The sequence below is a fragment of the Sphaerodactylus townsendi genome, linkage group LG16, assembly GCF_021028975.2.
Source record: "Sphaerodactylus townsendi isolate TG3544 linkage group LG16, MPM_Stown_v2.3, whole genome shotgun sequence".
In the NCBI taxonomy this organism is placed as follows: domain Eukaryota; kingdom Metazoa; phylum Chordata; class Lepidosauria; order Squamata; family Sphaerodactylidae; genus Sphaerodactylus; species Sphaerodactylus townsendi.
In genome coordinates this window covers 24,412,648-24,433,364 of record NC_059440.1, presented here as the reverse complement: position 1 = coordinate 24,433,364, position 20,717 = coordinate 24,412,648, and the positions used below count along the sequence as shown (strand labels likewise).

At 48.8% G+C, this 20,717-nt stretch overlaps 1 protein-coding gene across 1 annotated transcript; it reads right to left on the bottom strand.

The window, feature by feature from the left end:
• Positions 1-4,572: 4,572 nt before the first annotated feature.
• On the bottom strand, positions 4,573-20,521 carry P3H1 (prolyl 3-hydroxylase 1). The gene is made up of 15 exons (XM_048519560.1): positions 19,921-20,521; positions 16,377-16,529; positions 15,922-16,111; positions 14,986-15,117; positions 13,379-13,518; positions 12,710-12,799; positions 11,817-11,869; positions 11,113-11,234; positions 10,833-10,960; positions 10,026-10,121; positions 8,568-8,718; positions 7,486-7,603; positions 6,486-6,561; positions 6,006-6,146; positions 4,573-5,394 (listed from the first exon to the last, which is right to left on the bottom strand). Exons 1-15 carry the CDS (start codon positions 20,392-20,394, stop codon positions 5,383-5,385), a joined length of 2,076 nt encoding a protein of 691 aa, XP_048375517.1. The 5' UTR covers positions 20,395-20,521; the 3' UTR covers positions 4,573-5,382.
• Between the last annotated feature and the right edge of the window lie 196 nt (positions 20,522-20,717).

Genomic DNA, 20,717 nt, shown 5'->3' with positions numbered 1-20,717 from the left:
TTGCTGGGGAGCAGGGTGGGCTAACTCAGGATTTCTGCAAACTGGGAGTCGAGCGCTGCCAAAGTCGTCTGTGGGAGCCCCGTCGGGTTTTCAAGGCACGAGACTAAAGAAGAAAAGAGTTTGGATTTATATCCCCCCCCCCTCCTTTCTCTCCTGTAAGGAGACTCAAAAGGGCTTACAAGTTCTTTTCCCTTCCCCACAACAAATACGGGGGGGGGGGGGGTAGGGCTGAGGGAGCTCCAAAGAACTGTGACTAGCCCAAGGTCACCCAGCTGGCATGTGTTGGAGTGCACAAGCTAATCTGGTTCCCCAGTTAAGCCTCCACAGCTCAAGTGGCAGAACGGGGGAGTCAGACCCAGTTCTCCAGATTAGAACGCACCTGCTCTTAACCACACCATGCTGGTGGTTTCAAGGACTGAGCAGAGAAACAGTAGTCAGATGCCTGTATAGGTGGGGGCGGGAGTGGGGGTGTCTTGCAGACTATAGCCCCAATTGTGAAATTAGTTAAATGTAGCCAGCTCTTCACGTGGCACTTATTTACTCAGAGGTCATGCATGCTCTTTTGGATCCTAGCCCAAGATTCCCTCTGGCTTTTGCATCTGGGTATGGATCAGTGTCTTGGGCTTGGCCAAATGTGCCCTGCAGGTAGCTTTCCCAGGTGTGCCACGGATGATCCACAGGCATAGAGAGCCAGCGTGGTGTAGTGGTGAAGAGCAGGTGCACTCTAATCTGGAGAACCGGGTTTGATCGCCCACTCTGCCACTTGAGCTGGGAAGGCTTATCTGGTGAACCAGATTAGCTTGTGCACTCCAAGACACACCCGTTGGGTGACCTTGGGCTAGTCACAGTTCTTCGGAACTCTCTCAGCCCCACCCACCTCACAAGGTGTTTGTTGGGGGGGGGGGAAGGGAAAGGAGTTTGTAAGCCCCTTTGAGTCTCCTTACAGGAGAAAAAGGGGGGTATAAATCCAAACTCTTCTCCTTCTTCATTTAGGTGCACTAAGCGGCAACGTGATCCCCAAAGATTGGCAGCACAGGAGGCTCAACGTGGTGCACCTGGCGGGATCGGGCCGTCTAAACACTCTCGCTCTTGCCCGGCCGTTGCCATTTGTCTGAAAAGCATGCCTGAGCGGCATACTAATGAGAGTAACCTTTCCCGTTGCTCCCTGTCCAAGGCTTGCTTTGTGCTGGCTGTTCGTGGGGGCTGTTTGGCATTTGGGCAGGAATCTGAGTAGGCTGCATTTGTAAACAAAAAACTTCATTGACACAAGATGGCTCGGAGTGTTTGGTTTCCTGCCGATTACATTTATCCCCCTCCCTAGCGCATGTGTAAAAAGAAGAATGCCTTTTTCCCCGCATAGGGGTGCAAACATCGGCCCGTGGAATTTTGGCTGCCCCCCTTGAACGGGCCACTTGGACTGAGGCCGGAATCCAACCGTGGCCTGGCACATTCCTGCTGAAAGCAGTTTGCAAAAACGCTCTCCCGGGCTGCCTTTGAGAAAGCTGCCAAACCGCTCGAAAAAAAGAGGACACTACTGTTCTTTCTGGGGCTGCCCTTGGAGACGGTTTAGCGAAGGCTGATGGCAGCCCCATAAGAACATAAGAACAAGCCAGCTGGATCAGACCAGAGTCCATCTAGTCCAGCCCTCTGCTACTCGCAGTTGCCCACCAGGTGCCTTTGGGAGCTCACATGCAGGAGGTGAAAGCAAAGGCCTTCTGCGGCTGTTGCTCCCGATCACCTGGTCTGTTAAGGCATTTGCAATCTGAGATCAAGGAGGATCAAGATTGGTAGCCATAGAACGACTTCTCCTCCATAAATCTGTCCAAGCCCCTTTTAAAGCTATCCAGGTTAGTGGCCATCACCACCTCCTGTGGCAGCATATTCCAAACACCAATCATACGTTGCGTGAAGAAGTGTTTCCTTTTATTAATCCTAATTCTTCCCCCCAGCATTTTCAATGTATGCCCCCTGGTTCTAGTATTGTGAGAAAGAGATAAAAATTTCTCTCTGTCAACATTTTCTACCCCATGCATAATTTTATAGACTTCAATCATATCCCCCCTCAGACGTCTCCTCTCCAAACTAAAGAGTCCCAAACGCTGCAGCCTCTCCTCATAAGGAAGGTGCTCCAGTCCCTCAATCATCCTCGTTGCCCTTCTCTGCACTTTTTCTATCTCTTCAATATCCTTTTTGAGATGTGGCGACCAGAACTGAACACAGTACTCCAAGTGCGGTCGCACCACTGCTTTATATAAGGGCATGACAATCCTTGCAGTTTTATTCTGAATTCCTTTCCTAATTCTCAATTCCTTTCCTAATTATCCCCAGATCCTAATTCGACGATCCAATCACTACACCTGAAATCTGGCTCTGGAGGTTTCTCTTCTCTATGACAACAGCACGGCCAGAGTCTGTTATAGTGGGTGGGATCTTGGGAACATCTCTGCTGGCTGAGTGAGATCACAGCTCTGCTTCAGTTCGCTCTTATATTGTTGATAAAACTTTCAAATCAATAATAGAAAGAAGTTTGTTGAGAAGTAGGTATTTGTGATGTACAGAAATGGAAAATTTCAAATTAATATTCACCCTGTAGGAGTTTTCAATATTATTTTAAAAAACCTCTCTTACTTTTGATTCCTTATATATAAGGCAAAAAAAAAAGTAACCCTTGTTCAGGGACTTTGAACAAGCAGCTTTCCTGGTTAGTTTCAAGGCTAAATTTTTGCTCCGGCTGTCGGCCAAAGACACCAACAATACACTCCTCTGCAGAGTTACTCCAATTTAAGATTGCCCATTTCCATGGCTTTAGACCGGAACCACCTGGGACAGGGTGGCGCTGCTAATAGAAAGCATTCTGCTACTAAGTCACAAGGAAATTTGGAGGAGGGGAGCAAATCTGTTCCACGAGAGACGAGGGGGGGGGGGCAAGCAAGAAGGCCCTTGCCCTCCCCTAGCGGAGGTTACCTGGGATCCAGTTGGAAGGATCTGCCCTCTCCTTGCACGTAAAAAGGACGGTGTGCGGATAATGAATTCTGAAAACGCACAGGCGTGAGTAGGGTTGCTAATGAGAAGGGAGCGTTAAACATTTCCAGTGCAGTGTGAATGGGACGGGGCGGCGTATGGGATGGAGGGGGGGGGGGGTTGCACAGGGAAAGGGGAAATGGATTCTTCAGCACAGAGCCCCCAGAGCTGTTTGTGGCTCTGGCTCACGCCTGCTGGACCCTAACTTCCAAATCCCTGCTTGTGGAGGCCACCTGCGCCACCTTTCCAGGTAGAAGCTGTAGAAGGTGAGAGATCAGAGCCGAAAGGAACGAGGTTGCAAAAGAGACCAGCTTTTCTGCAGCTAAAAAGGTCGTCATGTGACATGCCTGTGAAAATTGTAGACAGTTTCTCCTCCTCCTCCTGCACACGGTGTTTCATTTGCTGAATTATACTGGTCTTAATTTCCGTGTTCTTTCATTGCCCTGGTCCAGTTTTATTGTGTTTTTCACTGCAGGGTCCCCAATCTTTATGACCCTGCAGAGACATTTGAGTTTTTGACACAGAACAGAGGGGGCGGGGGGGACAGCGACAAAAATGGCTGCCGCAGGAGGCGGAGCCAGACACAAAATGATTGACGTAGCTTGGCTTCAATCGCACAGTGTGGACCCTTATGCCTTAGTGACAACGGCTTCCAAAGCAACATTACAAAAAAAATCTGGGCAGCAAATCAAATTTCCAATAGTCAATTAGCCTACGCTCTTAAAACACCAAGTTGGGGGACCCCGGTTTACTGTATGTGTTTGACTGGGCGTGGTTGCACTATTTTTATAACCCTGTAATCCATCTTAAGTCCCAGCAAGAAAGGTTGGATGATAAAAGAAGTAAATGTTTCTCCGTAGCCATCAGACACTTAATTACAGTGAGGGAATCATTCCGTTTTTATTCTGTCTCAGCAAAGGAGAAGCTGAATAAGTTGTTTTTCAGGTCAGAAACTTAGGTCTCCTCATACGACATACCTTCCTTAAACACCTTTTGACTGTGCTCTTCCTCACAAGCAGCTCAGGTTAACCAGTGTGGCTAATCCTCCCAGCAACCCTGTGAGGTAGGCAAGGCTAACAGCAATTCGCTCAGAAGGGTTTTCCGCCTGCTGAGAGGCTGTTCCCGGCGGAGCTCTCCCACCTTCCAAGATAAGTTTTAATGTTTTTCACCCTTTTAGCCCTTATCGTTTAGAATTTTTTTAACCTCGGTGGGTTTATACTACTCAGCGCCCTTTGATGTTTGTGTATCGGGCGGGGGGGGGGGGAGCTGAGCGTCCCCCAGCCGCCTCTTTTACAGCTCATTTAGAATGACAGTGCATAATGAGGCTCCAACTGAAAACGACATTGCCCCTTGAAGCCTGATTTGTAGGCAATTGTGATACCGTAACGTTCCTCTTTTACAGTTGTTTTAAATGGTTTTAATGTTCTTTTAAAGCTGTCTTAAAAGTTTTAAACGTTGTTTTGAATTCGCTCAGAATCACAAAGTGGTGCGGGGACCTGCACCCAAGTCCTCCCAAATCTGACACAATCATCGACCCATTTCTTACGTCAGTTATTCAAAACAACTGGTTTGTTTTAATTTACCAACACGAAAGGTAACAGACAGTGGCAGTCCCCTTATCTGATTACATTTCTTTCCCATGGAGCTCAGGCAGTAGGTGTCGGGTATCCCACTTTATCCTCACAACAGCCCTGGGAGGTAGGCTTCATCATAGCTGAGCCGAGATTAGAACTCTGATCCAAGCACAAGACCTTCATCTGCTCCCCTTTTCCAACTCTGCATCTGGTAGCAGGTAACTGGCGTGGCTCTATCTATGGCTACTGCTCTTTGTGTAGAAGCCGGGGTTCATCCCAGCCCTGAAGACACTTTGGTGGGGAAGGAGCTGTGTTGAAGGGTTTTGCTTAGGGACAAGATAAGGCACTTGTGGGGGATGGGGGAGATGTATCCTGTTGCAAGGGAGAGAAAGGCAACAGAAAATGTTCTCTTCTCCTGAGTCCTGTTCCCAAGTATTTCAGCAGGGGCCAGAGAAGCACCCTGCTCCTGTTCCTTGGGAGGCGGCTACAGTCCATCTGTTTTGTATGCCAAAAGAGGGCCCCCATCCACAGAATGCTGTCCACAGCGGTTCCAAATGCCCTGGTCCTCCTTGGATCAAACCCTGGATCAAACCCAGCCGGATACTGTTAGAGGCGGCAGAGAACTACAGTTCGTCTTTCCCGGGGCCTGGCTGTGAAGCTCCTGTTGGTCCTTCGAGAGGGGTGCCTTCCGGTGCTTTCACCTGCTCAGGAGGTAGTTCCGCTCGCTTCCTCGTATTGGAAACAGCTATTACGGCGCGACTTGCAGGTCAGGCCTGACATAAAATACTTACTTCCGGTCCTGCAGAAGAAGTAGAGAGCTTGTTTTCTTCTGTTTGTTTATACCCATTTTTTTAAAAAATCTGTCCATTAAAAATGAGGGGTAAGCTGCAGTACTACAGTCTAAGGCCCCTTCCGCACACGCAAAATAATGCGTTTTCAAAACAGGCCACTCCTTTCTTGCCAATCTGTTTTACCAGCAGGAGTGGATTTTTGCCATTCCGCACAGCTCTCAAAGAGCACTGAGAAAGCAGTTTTTAGAAAGATTGCCTTATTCTTGCATAAAAGTATGCTGGGTGGAAATTGAGCCTAAGATCAGATCACAACCTGAGTGTGATCCCAACGGAAAGGAGATGCATTGTCGAAGACTTTCACCACCGGAATCAACTGGCTGTTGTGAGTTTTCTGGGCTATGTGGCTGTGGTCTGGTTGTTTTTGCTCCCAAGATTTATGATATTTTCAGAGGCACGTCGCAGTAAGTTTCTGTTTGCAGCAGAAACGTTAGGAGCAAAACCTCCCAGACCATGCCCATACTGCCCGGAAAACCCACCCCTGCTAGTGGAAAAGGAGAATAGGTTGGAAGGGGAGGAACGTGGAAAGATGTGGCTGTGGTGGCCGGCCATTGTCACTTACCCGTTCGCTGTGGCGAGGGTCCAGGGTGAACCACAAGGCAATGGCGCAGCGCTGACCCTTAGTGACCGCTTTGACTCCATGAGGATTTTCAGAGCCTGAAGAGAACCCCACTGCCCGGCCACACAGGGGCTGCACTTCAGCCTAAAGCAAAACACAGGAATCAAGGTCGCAACTGCTGAGGGAGCGCCCCCTCCTGGTTGTGAGGTTGGTAGGTTTGGGAGATTTCTGAGAGAACCATGACTAGCCCAAGGTCACCCAGCAGGAATGTAGGAGTGCGGAAACATCTGGTTCAACAGGTAAGCCTCTGCCACTCAGGTGAAGTGGGGAATCAAACCCAGTTCTTTAGATTAGAATCCACCTGCTCTTAATGACTACACCACACTGGCACTACACCACACTATATCCCCCACCCCCACTCCTCCTTGACCCTTTTTTGAAGCACATCCACCACTATGAAACGTATGACGAAACGTTCCTTACCGTTATTGTTTTGGCGTCCAGCTCAGTGAAGTAAAAGGTTCCGCCCTCAAAGTCCCCATTTAAATAGAGAATAGCGCTGGAAAATTTAGAAATAAAGAGAATAATAAATAAAAAGTACCCCTCTTTCAGGGGGGGGGGAAAGGCAGGGTAGCCGGTGAACCTACTTTACGCTTGCTGATTTGGGGTTTTGTTTACGAAAGGATTTCTCTGCCGCCGTGATCTGAGTCACAGGGCATTGGAAAGCAGCTGTCGATGTCAGCTGCGGAATATGCATCCTCAGAGCATCCCACCTTGCCGTTTAACCCAAGAGTCCTCGCTGCAACACGCAACGCTTCCCAACATCCCTGTGCCTTCTGAAGCGGGCCGAGCGAAAACAACAACCGTTTTACTTCGCTTTTGCACGTTCCTGGCATTTTAGAAATGTCCTGTTTGGGTATCAGACTGGGAATCTGCAGGCAATTCCCACCCGGCCTTTGCCGTGGAGCGTGCTCATACCAGCAGCTGGCAAGGCCCTACTGGGGGAATATGGGCCTATCAGTAGGTTGTCAACCTCCAGGTAGGGTTTGGAGATCTCCTGCTATTACAGCTGATTTCCTGACTACAGGCAAAATGGCAGCTTTGGAGGGTGGCTTCCCCCAATGAGGTCCCTCCTTCCTTGGGTTCCACCCCCCAATCTCTAGGAGTTTCTCAACCGAAGCCCCTTCCGCACATGCAGAATAATGCACACTCAATCCACTTTCGCCACTCTTTGAAAGTGGAGTTTGCTACTCTGCACAGTTTCAAAGCGGATTGAAAAGGCATTATTCTGCATGTGCGGAAGGGGCCTTCAAGAGTTGGCAATCTTATCAGTCTGGTTGCAAGGGGGGAAAAGCTCTTCAGAATTAATCTACAGGCATTTAAAGGACTTTTGAAGTTCCAGTGAACCAAAGAGGCTCAACAGCCAGACGTTATAATCCTCCCACCATCGGCCACCCCATTTCATTCTCTCCACGGCTGTTACCTGTAATCTCGAAAGGTGTACGCTGGTGGTTCCTTGACACACTCCAGGGCTTCTGCATTGAGGATGCAGTTGTCCACATGCACGGGGTGGCTGGGATCCATCCGATCCTCCTGCTTCTCTGCAGAGGAGACAGACGGGAGAAGAGAAGCTTCGTCAAACCTCTGCAGTGTTAGAGCCGGCTAGGGTTGCATTGTGCAGTTCTGCCAGCAGATGGCGCACTCAGCCTCCTGAGAGTTTCTGCTCATTTAAACCAACAGCAAGTTTCTAGTCCTTTGGAAGCTTGAAAACACGAGGCTAATGCTTGGGACAGTGAGCATTTTGTGCGTGTTCCTTTGAAGGACACATTTTGTATTTTTGCTCTGACAGAAAAAAAGACGGCTGAGACTCATTTTTTCCTGTTTATGAGGGTTTTTTGCCTTAGAAGCTCACTCACGTTCCACCTGCACACTGGAAGTTAGATTAGAAACCAGGTAATCTTGTTGGGTGCCTGTCCAGTTATACAAATCTTAGAAAAAAATGAATAAAGTACCTCCAGGCAATATACCAAAGAGTGAACACTTTCTTTAAGTGATTTGTGCATACGTTCAATCAAACACCTTGTACAAACCACATTGAAAATATACGTTGTAACAAATAAACCTACAAGTATACAAATTCAGACTTCTATTAAAGTGGTATTACTCAATTTGGTTGAATGTAAAATTACAATATTTGGTTAAATGGAAAATTATAATGTTTGGTTGAATGCACATATCACTTTAAGAAAACGTTCACACTTTGATAAATTTCCTGGAGGTACTTTATTCATTTTTTTTCCTGAGTTTATATTTTGTACTGTACCTCTCCCCAGTTTTTAGCTCAGTTATACAAATCCACCTGACCTCAGCCCTCAAACCTGTACAATATAAAGCACAGGTGTCAAATTTGCGGCCCTCCAGATGTTATGGACTACAGTTCCCATAATCCCCTGCCAGCATGATGCTGGCAGGGGATTATGGGAACTGTAGTCCATAACATCTGGAGGGCCGCGAATTTGACACCTATGATATAAAAGGTACTCCCAAAGCAGACAGTCTGCTTACCGTCTATGGCGGTCCGGCATACCAGGTGAGAATACGAGAAGTGAAGCGGCATGTCTAGGCGGAAGTACGACTCCATCACGCGACGGACCTTCTCGGTCACGTTGTAATAGAGGTATGCGCCCTGCATTGGCACTTTGCCTTCCTGTCCTAGCTGTGGAGAAGAAAGCATGAGCAGACAGTCAGAGAGTTGACTTACTGCCTAGGTTACAGGGAAATGACATCACTACTGTTCTATCAAGGTCACATACACGCTACAGGGGTCAGTGCTATCAGTCACAGACCAGGAAAGGGATTTGGGTGTCTTAGTTGATAGTTCCATGGGTATGTCAACTCAATGCATGGCAGCTGTAAAAAAGGCAAACTCTATGCTGGGGATCATTAGGAAAGGAGTTGATAATAAAACTGCAAAGATTGTCATGCCCTTACTTATATATATAGAAGCGCAGTGGTATGCGACCAAGCACTTGCCAGAGTACTTTTCGTCCCAGTTCATGGTCGCTTGGCGTCTCAAAAAAGGATATTGAGGGAGATAGAAAAAGAGAAGTGCTTTTCCGAGAAGGCAACAAGGATGATTGAGGGACTGGGAGCGACCTTCCCTATGAGGGAGAGAGAGTAGCCTGCAGCCGCTTTGGGGACTCTTTTAGTTTGAGAGGAGAAGGGCTGAGGGGGGGATAATGCATTGGGGAAGTCTACAAAATTCATGCAGGGTGTAGAATATGGTGACAGAGAGAAATTTTTCTCTCTTTCTCTAACAATATTAGAACCAAGGGGCATACATTGAAAATGCAAGTTTGGGGAAGAAATCTTCAGAGGCTAATAAAAGGAAACATCTCTTCACTTTCACGCTAACGATGTGATTGGTGTTTGGAGATATGCTTTCGCCACAGGAGGTGGTGATGGTCACTAGCCTGGATAGCTTTAATGGTGGCTTGGACAGATTTATGGAGGGAGAAGTCGATTTATGATACTCACCAATCTTGGATCCTCCTCCCTTTGATCTCTGGAAGGATTGCAAATGCCTTAACAGACCGAGGTGATCGGGAGCAACAGCCTAGAAGGCCACATGCCTCACATCCTACATGTGAAGCTCCCAAAGAGCACTCTAATTGGGCCACTGGTGGCAGAGAGCTGGACTAGATGGACTTTGGTCTGATCCAGCTGGCTTGTTCTTATGTTCTTATGTTCTAAGGTCGACTTCGCCAATAAGTACCTGTGATAAAAAAGTAGATGCCCACACTGTTCATCTTTACCCTGCATCCTTTATGCTTCCAGACATCAATCGCCCTACTCTTTGGAGACCTCTCTCAAAGTTAGGGAAGTATCTCATGAGCTCTGATGATTTCGAGCATAAGTGGGCTGCTTTCAGGAATCAATTTTTGCCATTCTAAAAACAGTGAGACTTCATGCACAGCACAATTCAGTTACAAATGTTGGCCCGCCCAATCTTTCCCAGCCTACCTTGAGGGCTTTATAGACGGTAACACCATAAAAGGTCTCACTGGGCGTGTGAGGGGAGGTCTTCCCACGATAGCCGTCCCCGGCGGAAGCAGCTGCCTGGGGTTGGGGGAAGAGTGAATATTATTTTACTGCAATTGATTCAGGTATAAATTTAACAGTTTTTTTGGGCAGGCTCAATGGCGGAAGAAGGGTGGGTTTGCTGTTAACGCAAAGGAGCAACCAGTCAGTACTCTGGGATGGCCAGTCTTTGCAGCTGTTGTTGTCTGGCTGGCTTGTGTCCCCTACAAAGTCACCTCCTGTCCCAGCAAGCTGTTCAGAGCATCACCAGCCAGCCAATCAGCATTCCCTGTGCTGCTGGTGGGAGAGGGAGGGGATGCTGGGATTGCTGATTGGCCGGCATGTGACACTGTGGTCAGTGGGTGAAGACACGTGTTGTAACTGTCACATGCCAGCCAATCAGCATTCTGGGCAAACAGCGGGAAAGGGAGTGAGTTCCTTGTGATTGCTACATGCCAGCCAATCAGCACTGTCCAGGAACAGCTGGTTGTGCAGACAGGAAGAGCTGGTAGGTTCTGGAAGCTTGCACACCTTTCTGAAAAAGGAGCTAGTGTAGATCCATAGCAGGCTTACTGCTCTCCCTGCATACATTTGTACACAGCCTTCAAGTAGCAAGTGGAAAGAGACTCATTTAAAAGATTTCTACGCCTGCATTTCAACCAGGCATCGCAGTACAGGCAGGTCTGTGACAGACCTCCAGTGACCACCATCAGATCAGACTGTGCCTCCCTCGAAGGACCAGCAACTCACGTTCGTTAGTCTTTGCAGCTGCCTACACTCCTCGTCCGAGATGACGCCATCAACCACCACTCGCTGCGAGCCGTTCAGTGCCTTTGAATTCATGGTGACGCCAAGTCCGTCAAACACCAAGGGGCCTCCTGTGCATGGGAAGAGGAAACCAAAGAGTTGGGGTGGGGGCTGATGTCTTACTCAAGACGGACACAAAGCCCAGAAGCACAGAATCTGCAGATGGGGCTCACAACGGAAGAGCCCCCGTGCCCTAGCAGTCAGTTTCCTTCCCCGCCCTCACCTTCCCGCACGAGATGGCTCATATCCGTAGAATCCTTGGTTTTCTCCTCCACCAACGTCTCGATTTCCTTCATGAGGTTGCCGATCTCTTCCGTGATGCGGGCTGCTGTCTCACGCTCCACCCTAAAGGGAACAGAAGTGGCGGGGTTAGCCTCACAAGGGGCCAAAGGGAGACTGAGAACAATCTGGTTCTCCAGATTAAAACCCACTTCTTCACCACCACACCACGATGGGTATGCAAGGCCAGGGCCCCTATGCAGAGGCAGACAATGACAAACCACATCTGTTAGTCTCTTGCTCTGAAAGTCAGCTGTGACTTGATGGCACTTTCCACTCATATCTTGGGCTCACTTCACTGGGTCCTCTTCCCTTCCCTCCATGCCACCCCTCCCTCCCTCTCCTTCCTTGCATGCCACCCCTCCCTCCCCTAGGGTGGGTGGGCCAGGTCCAGATGCTGGGTCTCCTTCCCTCCCCTCTCTTGCATGCCACCCCTCACTCCCTCCCCTCCCTTGCATGTCACCCCTCACAGGCTGTTTCTGCCTCGATGCCACCTCGGCCTCAGAAATCCCCCAAACAGCAATGCACGTAGACAAATATCCCTTTGCTTAGATCTCCCGATATTCAAATATGGCTCCGTACTTAAAAAAGAAAAGAACCTGGGGAGGAGACAGCATTAGCAAGCGCATGCAAGTCAGAAAGGCTCACTTCTGTTTTTCTCTCAGTCTCTTGGGAATCACCGCCTCTGGGGTCCACGTGTCCTTCAAAACAAAAGGGGGGGCAAGGTAAAGGAGGGAGGCCCCCTGAAACATTGTGTGTAACCCGCCATCCTCCCAAGGCCAAATTTCCCAGAAAGCTTCAAGCTCAACTATTTTGGCCTCAGCCCCAGTGTGTGGCTGCAAACAGATATATGTGGAACCAGGAAAGTTCAGCCCTGACTCCAGTTGTACTTTAAAGTAGATATCAAAAGATTCCCTATTCAAAGAGATGTTGCCTATCTCTATTATAGTGAATCGAGGGATAAGATCATCCACCCTTTACTGACCAAACGTATTGGCTGCTAAGGGATGTCTACTATGTTATTACTGGATGAAAATCTGTCTATATCGAAGCAAGTAGGTCATTTTTGCACCGTTGTGATTAAAGGCCGAAGTAAGACAAGAGTCCTCGTTTGTGACAATGAACCATTTTAAATTTCATAACGTTTTAAGAAGAACAATGTTTTTATGACATTTTGTATAGAACTTTATTTTGTCTGAAACCTGAGGTTTTCCAATTTCAGAATGTTATGTATTATAAAATCTATTTTGGGCTACATACTGCAACAAAGAATTTGTGCATGCATGGAACCAAGAAGAGGTGCTGGTTTTTGAGCCGTAGGTTCCAACTTTGCTCATGCAAAAAGGCAAGACCTTGGTTTTGAACTGAATATGGATCATCATACCCTGTCTGTCACACCTGAGGCAGGCTGGCTGCGTCATTTCTGACTCTCTCAGTGTCTGCTTGATGCTTATTCTTTTTTTTAAAAAAACAACATTTTAACCCCATTTAAAAATCTCCTCATAACAGGTCTGGATAGGATTGCAGGAGTTACTACTTACCGGGTCCACGAAAGGAATCCCAAAAACGTCATAGCCAAAGAAGAGCAACTCTTTCTCCAGGAGGCTGCGCTGCCGGTAAGCCCGGACATTCTGCAGAAACAGCAACAATCAACTGAACTGAACCTTATTTATCAACTATGATTGATCTCTCCACGCCTTACGAGGAGAGACTAATGGAGCTGGGGATGTTCAGCTTGGCGAAGAGAAGGTTAAGAGGTGACCTGGTAGCCATGTTTAGATATCTGAAGGGATGTCGTGTTGGTGAGGGAGCAAGCTTGTTTTCTCCAGAGACTGAATTTTAAGTTCAAGGTGCAGGAAAAGAGATTCCACCTAAACATTAGGAAGAACTTCCTGACCATCAGGGCTGCTCGACAGTGGAATGCACTACCTCGGAGTATGATGGAGTCCCCTTCTTTGGAGGTTTTTAAGGAGAGGCTGGATAGCCACCTGTCTGGAGTGCCTTGATTGTGTGTTCCTGCATGGCAGGGACTTTATGGCCCTTGGGGTCTCTTCCGACTCTATGATTCTAACTAGAAATGGACCATGCGTCTCCTGTTGTAGGTGGACTCTTTGCTGGGCCTTCACCAACAGCCAGCTATGCCCACCCAGCAGCCAGCACATCTGAGAATCTCTCTCCAGGTCAGAAGGATGTTTTCTGAGGCAGCTCACCTCTCTGGGCTGCAGGGGCCCGGCCAGGTGTTCTCCAAGGACAGCCGTGTAATAGGCCAGGTTCTGTGCCATCACTTCGTCATCGGGGAAGAACAGCAAATAGGTTTTGGCGCATTCAATGGCTTTCTCATAGTTGCCACCTGGAAAAGGGGAAAAACCTTGCAAGGTACAGCTCAGCAATGGCTCCCTTTGGGATTCGACAGTTTGACTAAATATTCCAATGACCAGGACTCCATTTGCAATATCAACTTTCCTGTAACCTCTGGAAGTTCATCTCCTCAACAGACAAACAGGGACCTAACAAGATGCCTCCAACATCTGATAGTCAATTATTAAAATTCTTGTTGTTCAACTAAAAACTAACAACAAGTTGCAAGTTGCAAAGATGACAAGCAAGTTGCAAAGATGACAAATGTAGGTATGTTTATCAATTACACAGATTCCCAATTTCATCTGCATAGAGAATTAATTCCAAAAAAATACACCTCTTGGTCTTTAATAACAAAATCAAGGTTATATCACTACAAACATCACTGTTAAGCCATCCAAAATCTCTATTAATTCTTAATTTTAAAATTCATGAGGCTTCAAAACCACTAACAAGTTTGTTTTCCCCCACATTTTCATCTATATATTCTATCACAGGTTTCCAGTATTCAAATCCCCTTCTTTAAGCAATAAAGTAAGCTTAGCCATTTCTGCTAATTCTAATATCTTCACTCATAAGTGTCTGGTATTTAGAGGTATACTGCCTTTGAACAGAGAGGTTCCATTTATCTATTCTGGCCATGGACAAGAGCCAATGCAGCCGAAAGCAAACTAACTACCAACAGCTTAAGCAAGGGAACCTGTCCCTGTTGCAGACAGAAATCACAGCCTTTTCCACACAAGCAAGTTAGAATGTTGCTTTTGCAAGTGGTGCCACCTGCTGGAAACAGCTGCAAACAGCTGGGTACAAATTTCTCCCCTAAAGCTGCCATTTTCAAGACACTTAATTCTACACCCAGCAGGAGCAGATCTGGGCGGGATAGAGAGGGCATACAATTCAGGTGCCACGTGGGGGGTGCCTTTGGGCTGCCCCTCCACCTCCGACAAAAGACCCCTTTTGGAAGTGTTCCTTTAAAATTTGGAGAATCGCTGGGTCGTGGAAGGACCCGCAGGAGGTGATCAGACTGAGGCTCCATCTGTACATGCAGAATAGTGCACTTTCAACCCACTTTCACAATTGTTTGCAAGTAGATTTTGCTATTCCGCACAGTAAAATTCCACTGCAAAGTGCATTGAAAGTGGACTGAAAGAGCGTTATTCTGGATGTGCGGGCCTGATTGAGAAGAGTCTGGCTGTGGCTCCCTGCCTCTCCTGTGGGCTGGAGGGGGGAGGGAAGCAGCTGGCCACCACTGTGATCCAGCTGGGGGGCACAGCACCTGGAGCAGTGGGGGTGTGTGTGTCATTTGAGTGCTTGTCCCAGGTGCTGTTTTCTCAGCCCTGCTTGCAATGCAGTGAATTCCATTAAGCCCAGCTCCAGGGGAAAACCCAAAAGCTCCCTTCATCCCCTTCCGAAGCAGCCGAGGAAAGAAGAGACCAGCACCTTATCGGACGGAACTTACTGTTGTAGTAGGCAAACTGCAGGTAGTTGAAATGGGACGGGAGGAAATCCACCAGCGGCTTCTCCCGGCCAGGCTCAGCAGCCAGTTCTGTTGTGCACGCTTGCTTGCAACTCAAGACTTGCAAGTAGTGATCTGGACAAAAGGCAAAAAGAGGGATCATCGGCTTAGAAAGCCATTTTCCGCAGATGCTAATCAATTCCGCTGTAATTTTATATGGTCCCTGTACTGTCAAAAAGCCTCTGCTTTCGCACACCTCATCCTGCATTTTCCATGATCAGATTCTATGTTCACTCCACCTATCTAGCAGCAGTTGGGAGCTATTCTCACTGTTGATTCTTCTGCTGTTTGAACACCAAATATCATTTTTGCTGCGGTGCATGGAAACTCCAGTGCATCCAATGACGGGACCTCTGACCCATGAATGTTGTTAGAATAAATTTTGCTAGCTTTAAGGGTGTGGATGGACTCCACAGTTCAGCTCAGGGGCTGTGGTGTTTTAAGTGGGGTTGGTGGGTAATCTTCCCCTCCCCATAATAAGAAGAGAAGAAGAGTTGGATTTACAACCCAGTTTTCTCAACCATAAGGAGTCTCAAAGTGGCTAAGAAACTCCTTTCCCTCCGCTCAACAGACACTGTGTGAGGGAGGTGCGGCTGAGAGAGCTTCGTGAGAATTGTGACGTGGCCCAAAATCACCCACCAGGCTTCACTGGAAGGTAGTTGTGAATTTCCTGCATTGCTCAGGGATTGGACTAGATGATCTTTGGGATAGCCTCCAGCTCTATGTTTCTATGCGCAGAACTCTGGACAAAAACGGAACGATGGAGCCCTCAATCTGAAACCCCAAGGCGTGGGGACAAATTGTGATAGGAAATATTTATGCAGCTTCTCTTCCCCTTTTTTTCCACTCAAGCTCCCCCATATGTTGTGTTGAGCTCACCAACGATGGCTTGGTAAAGGTCTGCGTTGTATTCCAAGTAATTGTAGCCTTCATAATCGTATGGCCCTTCGCAGAGGGATCGGCACTCCGCGTCAGCGACCCAGTATTCTTCAAGCGCCTTTTCCAGGTGCACAACAGCCGCTTGGGGTTGCTCCTCTGTGTAATAACTTACACCTAGGCGGAATTCTTGCTACAAACAAACAAACAAACAAGTTTTCCGGGAGATGATGGGATACAGCTTGATTTGCCTTTTGGGCTCTTCACTCCTTGGTACCGGCAACACGATTCTGCAAATCAAGCCACACTTGGAACCTTAAGTCACACAATTTCTAAAACCGAATATTCAGTTTATTTTGGCTGCCTTTTCTTTAAAAGGGGGGGAGGGGTCGACAGTCTGAGTTAGGGAGTTAGGTGGCTTAGAAAGGGTGGGGAGAATTCTGCGTGGGGAGGCTCACCATATGCAGCTTGGCTTCTAAGTCAACGAAGTCTGACTCCTTCACACCGGCCATCATCTGGTAGTATTCTAGGTTCTGTCTCATCTCCATGTGGTCGGGATTGGCCACAAAGAAGGTGTGGGCTGCAGCCACTGCCTTGTCCAGCTTGTTGATCTGAGAAAAGTGAAGCAGGTCAAAGAAGGATGTTATAAGAAGGTGGCTCAAAAATTGCATGCCATCCGGCATCCTCCGGTTGAATCTTTATTATGGTCATAGACCGGCACAAGATAAATGACATAAAGGGTAGAACATAAAGGGTAAAACATAATAAAACAGTAAGCATAAACACTGAATGCAATTTAAAAAACTTAAAATAGGGGCAGAAGAAGAAGGGTTTGGATTTATACCCAACCTTTCTCTCCTGTAAGGAGACTCAAGGTGGCTTACAAGCTCCTTTCCCTTCCTCTCCCCACAACAGAAACCTTGTGAGGCAGGTGTGGCTGAGAGAGTTCCGAAGAACTGTGACTAGCCCAAGGTCACCCAGCAGGAATGTAGGAGTGCGGAAACACATCTGGTCCACCAGATAAGCCTCAGCCACAAATCCGGTTCTCCAGATTATAATCCACCAGTTCTTAACCACTACACCATGCTGGTTCTCCGTTATTGCTGAGTCAATCGGACCCTGGTCTAAATAAAAAAATAACAAATAAAACTGAGATGTTTGGAATCAGATCGTCTACAGTTCGAACGGTTTGCCTCAATATCAGCTTAACCCTTTGATGAACTCTTGAAGAACTATAATGTCCTGGCTCAACAACTACATCAACATCTAGACCGAATGGTAGCCCAGCCAGCACCATTCTAAGCCACGGTTTAACAAGGACCATATCAATGCCAAGAAAGCTTGTCGCCATCACTTATCATGCGTATGTATCCATCCAACATCCTGTTTCCAAAGGCAGCCAACTAAATTCCTCGAGGAAGCCCCCAAACTGGCCATGAATTCAACAGCCCGTCACCTGCAGTCGCCATCCTGCCATCTGGCGTGTAGAGGTAGACTGCCTGTGTATATGGAGGCTCTATGAAACTACTTTAGCAGTATACTTTGACTGATTTCTTCTCGGTGCATTTTTAGTATCCCTTTTTAAACAATCGACGCTGGCAGGCTCTGGCAAAGAACTTCTGGGTTTCACAGTATGTCAGTGGGTACATCTTAAAATAAACTGGAAATCAGAAGGGTGGGGGATTTACTAACCCAGTTGGAGCCCAAATTATGTTGTTTGGCTCTGTCGGAGTCCATAGGGAGGGATAGCCATGTTTAGATATTTGAAGGGATGTCATGTTGGTAAGGGAGCAAGCTTGTTTTCTGCTGCTCCAGAGACTAGGACCAGGAGTAATGGGTTCAAGGTGAAGGGAAAGAGATTCCACCTAATCATCAGGAAAAACTTCCTGACAGTCAGGGCTGTTCGACAGTGGAATGCACTCCCTCGGAGTGTGGTGGAGTCTCCTTCTTTGGAGTTTTTTTTAAGAGAGGCTGGATGGCCGTCTGTCAGGAGTGCTTTGATTGTGTGTTCCTGCATTGCAGGAGGTTGGACTGGATGGCCCTTGGGGTCTCTTCCAACTCTATTCTATAGCAATATAGGATTCCCTTCTCCTCATGTACATCCCAACCCCCTCTGCTGGTTTTTCGGCAGCGCCTCAACCCCACCTCAAAGGTTTCATCCCACCATGTGATGTCTGGTTTTCAATTATCCTGGCAGCTGGCATTCCAAAGGAAACCCCAACTGCAAAGCCAGACGTTTCCATCTTTACAAACCAGCCAGTGTCTGGAGGCTGGGAATCATCTGCAGAAAAAGTGGGGCGGGGGAGGACTTCCACATCTGCTTTCTCTGCTCCGATTTTAAATCCGCTTCGAAATGCAAGATGCCAGCAGAGTTGGCTCCCCCACCCCACCCCTATTTAGCAGGAAGGATAGAGCAGCCCCCTTTGACGTGGCAGTTTGTCCCTCCTAAGAAGGGAGCGGAAGAGAGGAGGGGCTGAACTACAGGGGAAGGAAAGGGGGGCCGGCTGTAAGTTGCTGGACTGAACATGTGGCAGAGAAAAAAAGCTGGGAAAGAGGTTGCCGCAGCGAATCCGGGCCTGCGAGAAAAGTCCCTTTCAAAAGAAGACTGGGGTGGGGGGCTCGATTCACTAGGACAGTGGTGGCGAACCTTTGGCACTCCAGATAAAGGATCATACTCTTATCAGTTCCTTCCAGCATGGCCAATTGACCATGCTGGAAGGGGCTGATGGGAATTGTAGTCCATAACATCTGGAGTGCCAAAGGTTCACCACCACGGCACTAGGATATCCACCACATGAACTCCTCTGCTTCCTTATTCTCATCCCCCCCACCATACCCCATTCGTCTAAATTCACGCCTTCTTCAAAGTTGTTTCCTAAATTATCTCTGCTTCCCCATGGATTAAAGATGCCAAGGGGATCTGTAACTCAACAGATCCCGGAGGCCAAATTATGTTGTTGGATCTGTCGGGGAGTCCACGGGGAGGGAGGACATGGTCCAGAAATCCCCCTCTCCATCTCAGGCCCAGCCAAAGTCGGACAAGCATGCCAAAGCAAATCAGTACCACAATTATTGACCCTTGTTGGCGCATGAGCCCGGTCACCCCACCAAGGAAAGGTGGCTCTCCAGTGTTGGAATGGGATAACTTTGTTGGTTGGGTGGCCAGCATGCAGAACCCAACATTTCCAGAGCAGATGACAATCGCAGCACCCATGGAAAGGGCAGAAACCGGGCATCTTCAAGGTGGCTTGGGGGTGTCCATTTGACTATGATGCCCATTAGCCTCTGGCCGTATGGCAAATTGGCCATGCTGGCACAGGCTGATAGGAATGGCAGCCTGTGAACTTCTAGACAAGAGTGGGACACCCCAAAGTAGCTGCTTAGACACTTCTAATCATCGTAATTGGTATAACAGCCCTTTAAGGTAGGCCAGTATTACTAGCACCATATTGCCAATGAGAGGCTGAGGTAGGGAGCACTCAGAAGCTTCATAGGAGAAACAGGACCTGAACCCAAGACCTTCGGGCCTGTTTACCCACTCGATCACCTTCATTCCATACATGCCATTGCAGTCCTGCCATCTGGCATGTGGAGGTAGACTGCCTGTGTATATGGAGGCTCTATGAAACCATGCCATTGTTGGTTGGTCCCCCAGGGCTTCTAAGTCAGCCAGTGTAGGAAACAGGCCCCAAACCTGCAAATTCTACAGGTGTTGCGATTCTTCCAAGCCTCAGGAATCTCAGCCAGTGCTTCCTCAAACACATCTTGGGCAGGGGCTAGCTAATGAAGGCCTTTGGGAAAAAGTTTCTTCCTTTGGCTGGATGGTCCCTATGTCAGGAATGCTTTGATTGTGTGCTCTTGAATGGCAAGGGGTTGGGCTGGATGGCCCCTTGGGGTCTCTTCCAAGTCTGTGATGCTATGAATAAAACACGGAGGAGGACTTGCTCCCAGTTGACCGACCTCTTCCTCGTGTCTTATCTCCCACCCCCCTTTTCTTCGTACCTTGAAATAAGCCACTTGGAGGTAGTTGTAGGGGCTGCGCTTGCTGAACTCCAGCTCGGCCTCTTCCCCCAGCAGGTACCGGGAGACGCCAGCGGGGAGGCACCGGCGGAGGCAGGCGGCGCGGCGGAGGAGTTGCTGGAAGAAGCGGAGGTCGTCGAGCTGGCGGCGCCGCTGCCGGTCGCCCGCGGGCTGAGGAGGCGGGTCGGGCCAGGCGCCGTCGGTGCGGTTGGCATCGGAGCAGAGCAGGCGGCAGCGGATCAGGCGCTCCCGGTGAGCCTCGCGATTTCGCAGCGCCCGCTCCATCTGCAGGATGACGGCGCCCCAGTCCCCCCGCGCGTACGACTCCGCGCCGGCCGCCAGCAGCACATCGGCGGGCAGCGGGGCACCCGCGTCCGCCTCCGCCCCGACGACCACGGCGGTATAGAGGGAGCTCTGCACCGCCAGCAGCCACAGCAGCAGCCGCCGGGGCGCCATCGCGGGTCTGTCAGCCAGCCCGGATCCCGACCCGACGGGCAAGAAACCCCGCCCCTTCACACGTCTCCGATCTGAGGCTCCTCAAAGGGCAGACCGGTCGGCAGCGGAAGCTCCACCCACCACTTGCAAGACACGCCCCTCACACCCGAGACCACAAAAGGCAGATCGGTAGGCACTCCAAAGTCCCACCTACTTCTTGAAAGCCGCGCCTCTCACACGCGAGTCCACAAAGGGCAGCTCGATAGGCAGCCGAAAGCTCCGCCCATATTCGAAGCCCCACCCACCCACCGCTCGCAAGCCACGCCTCCTCAGTCTCCTCCTCC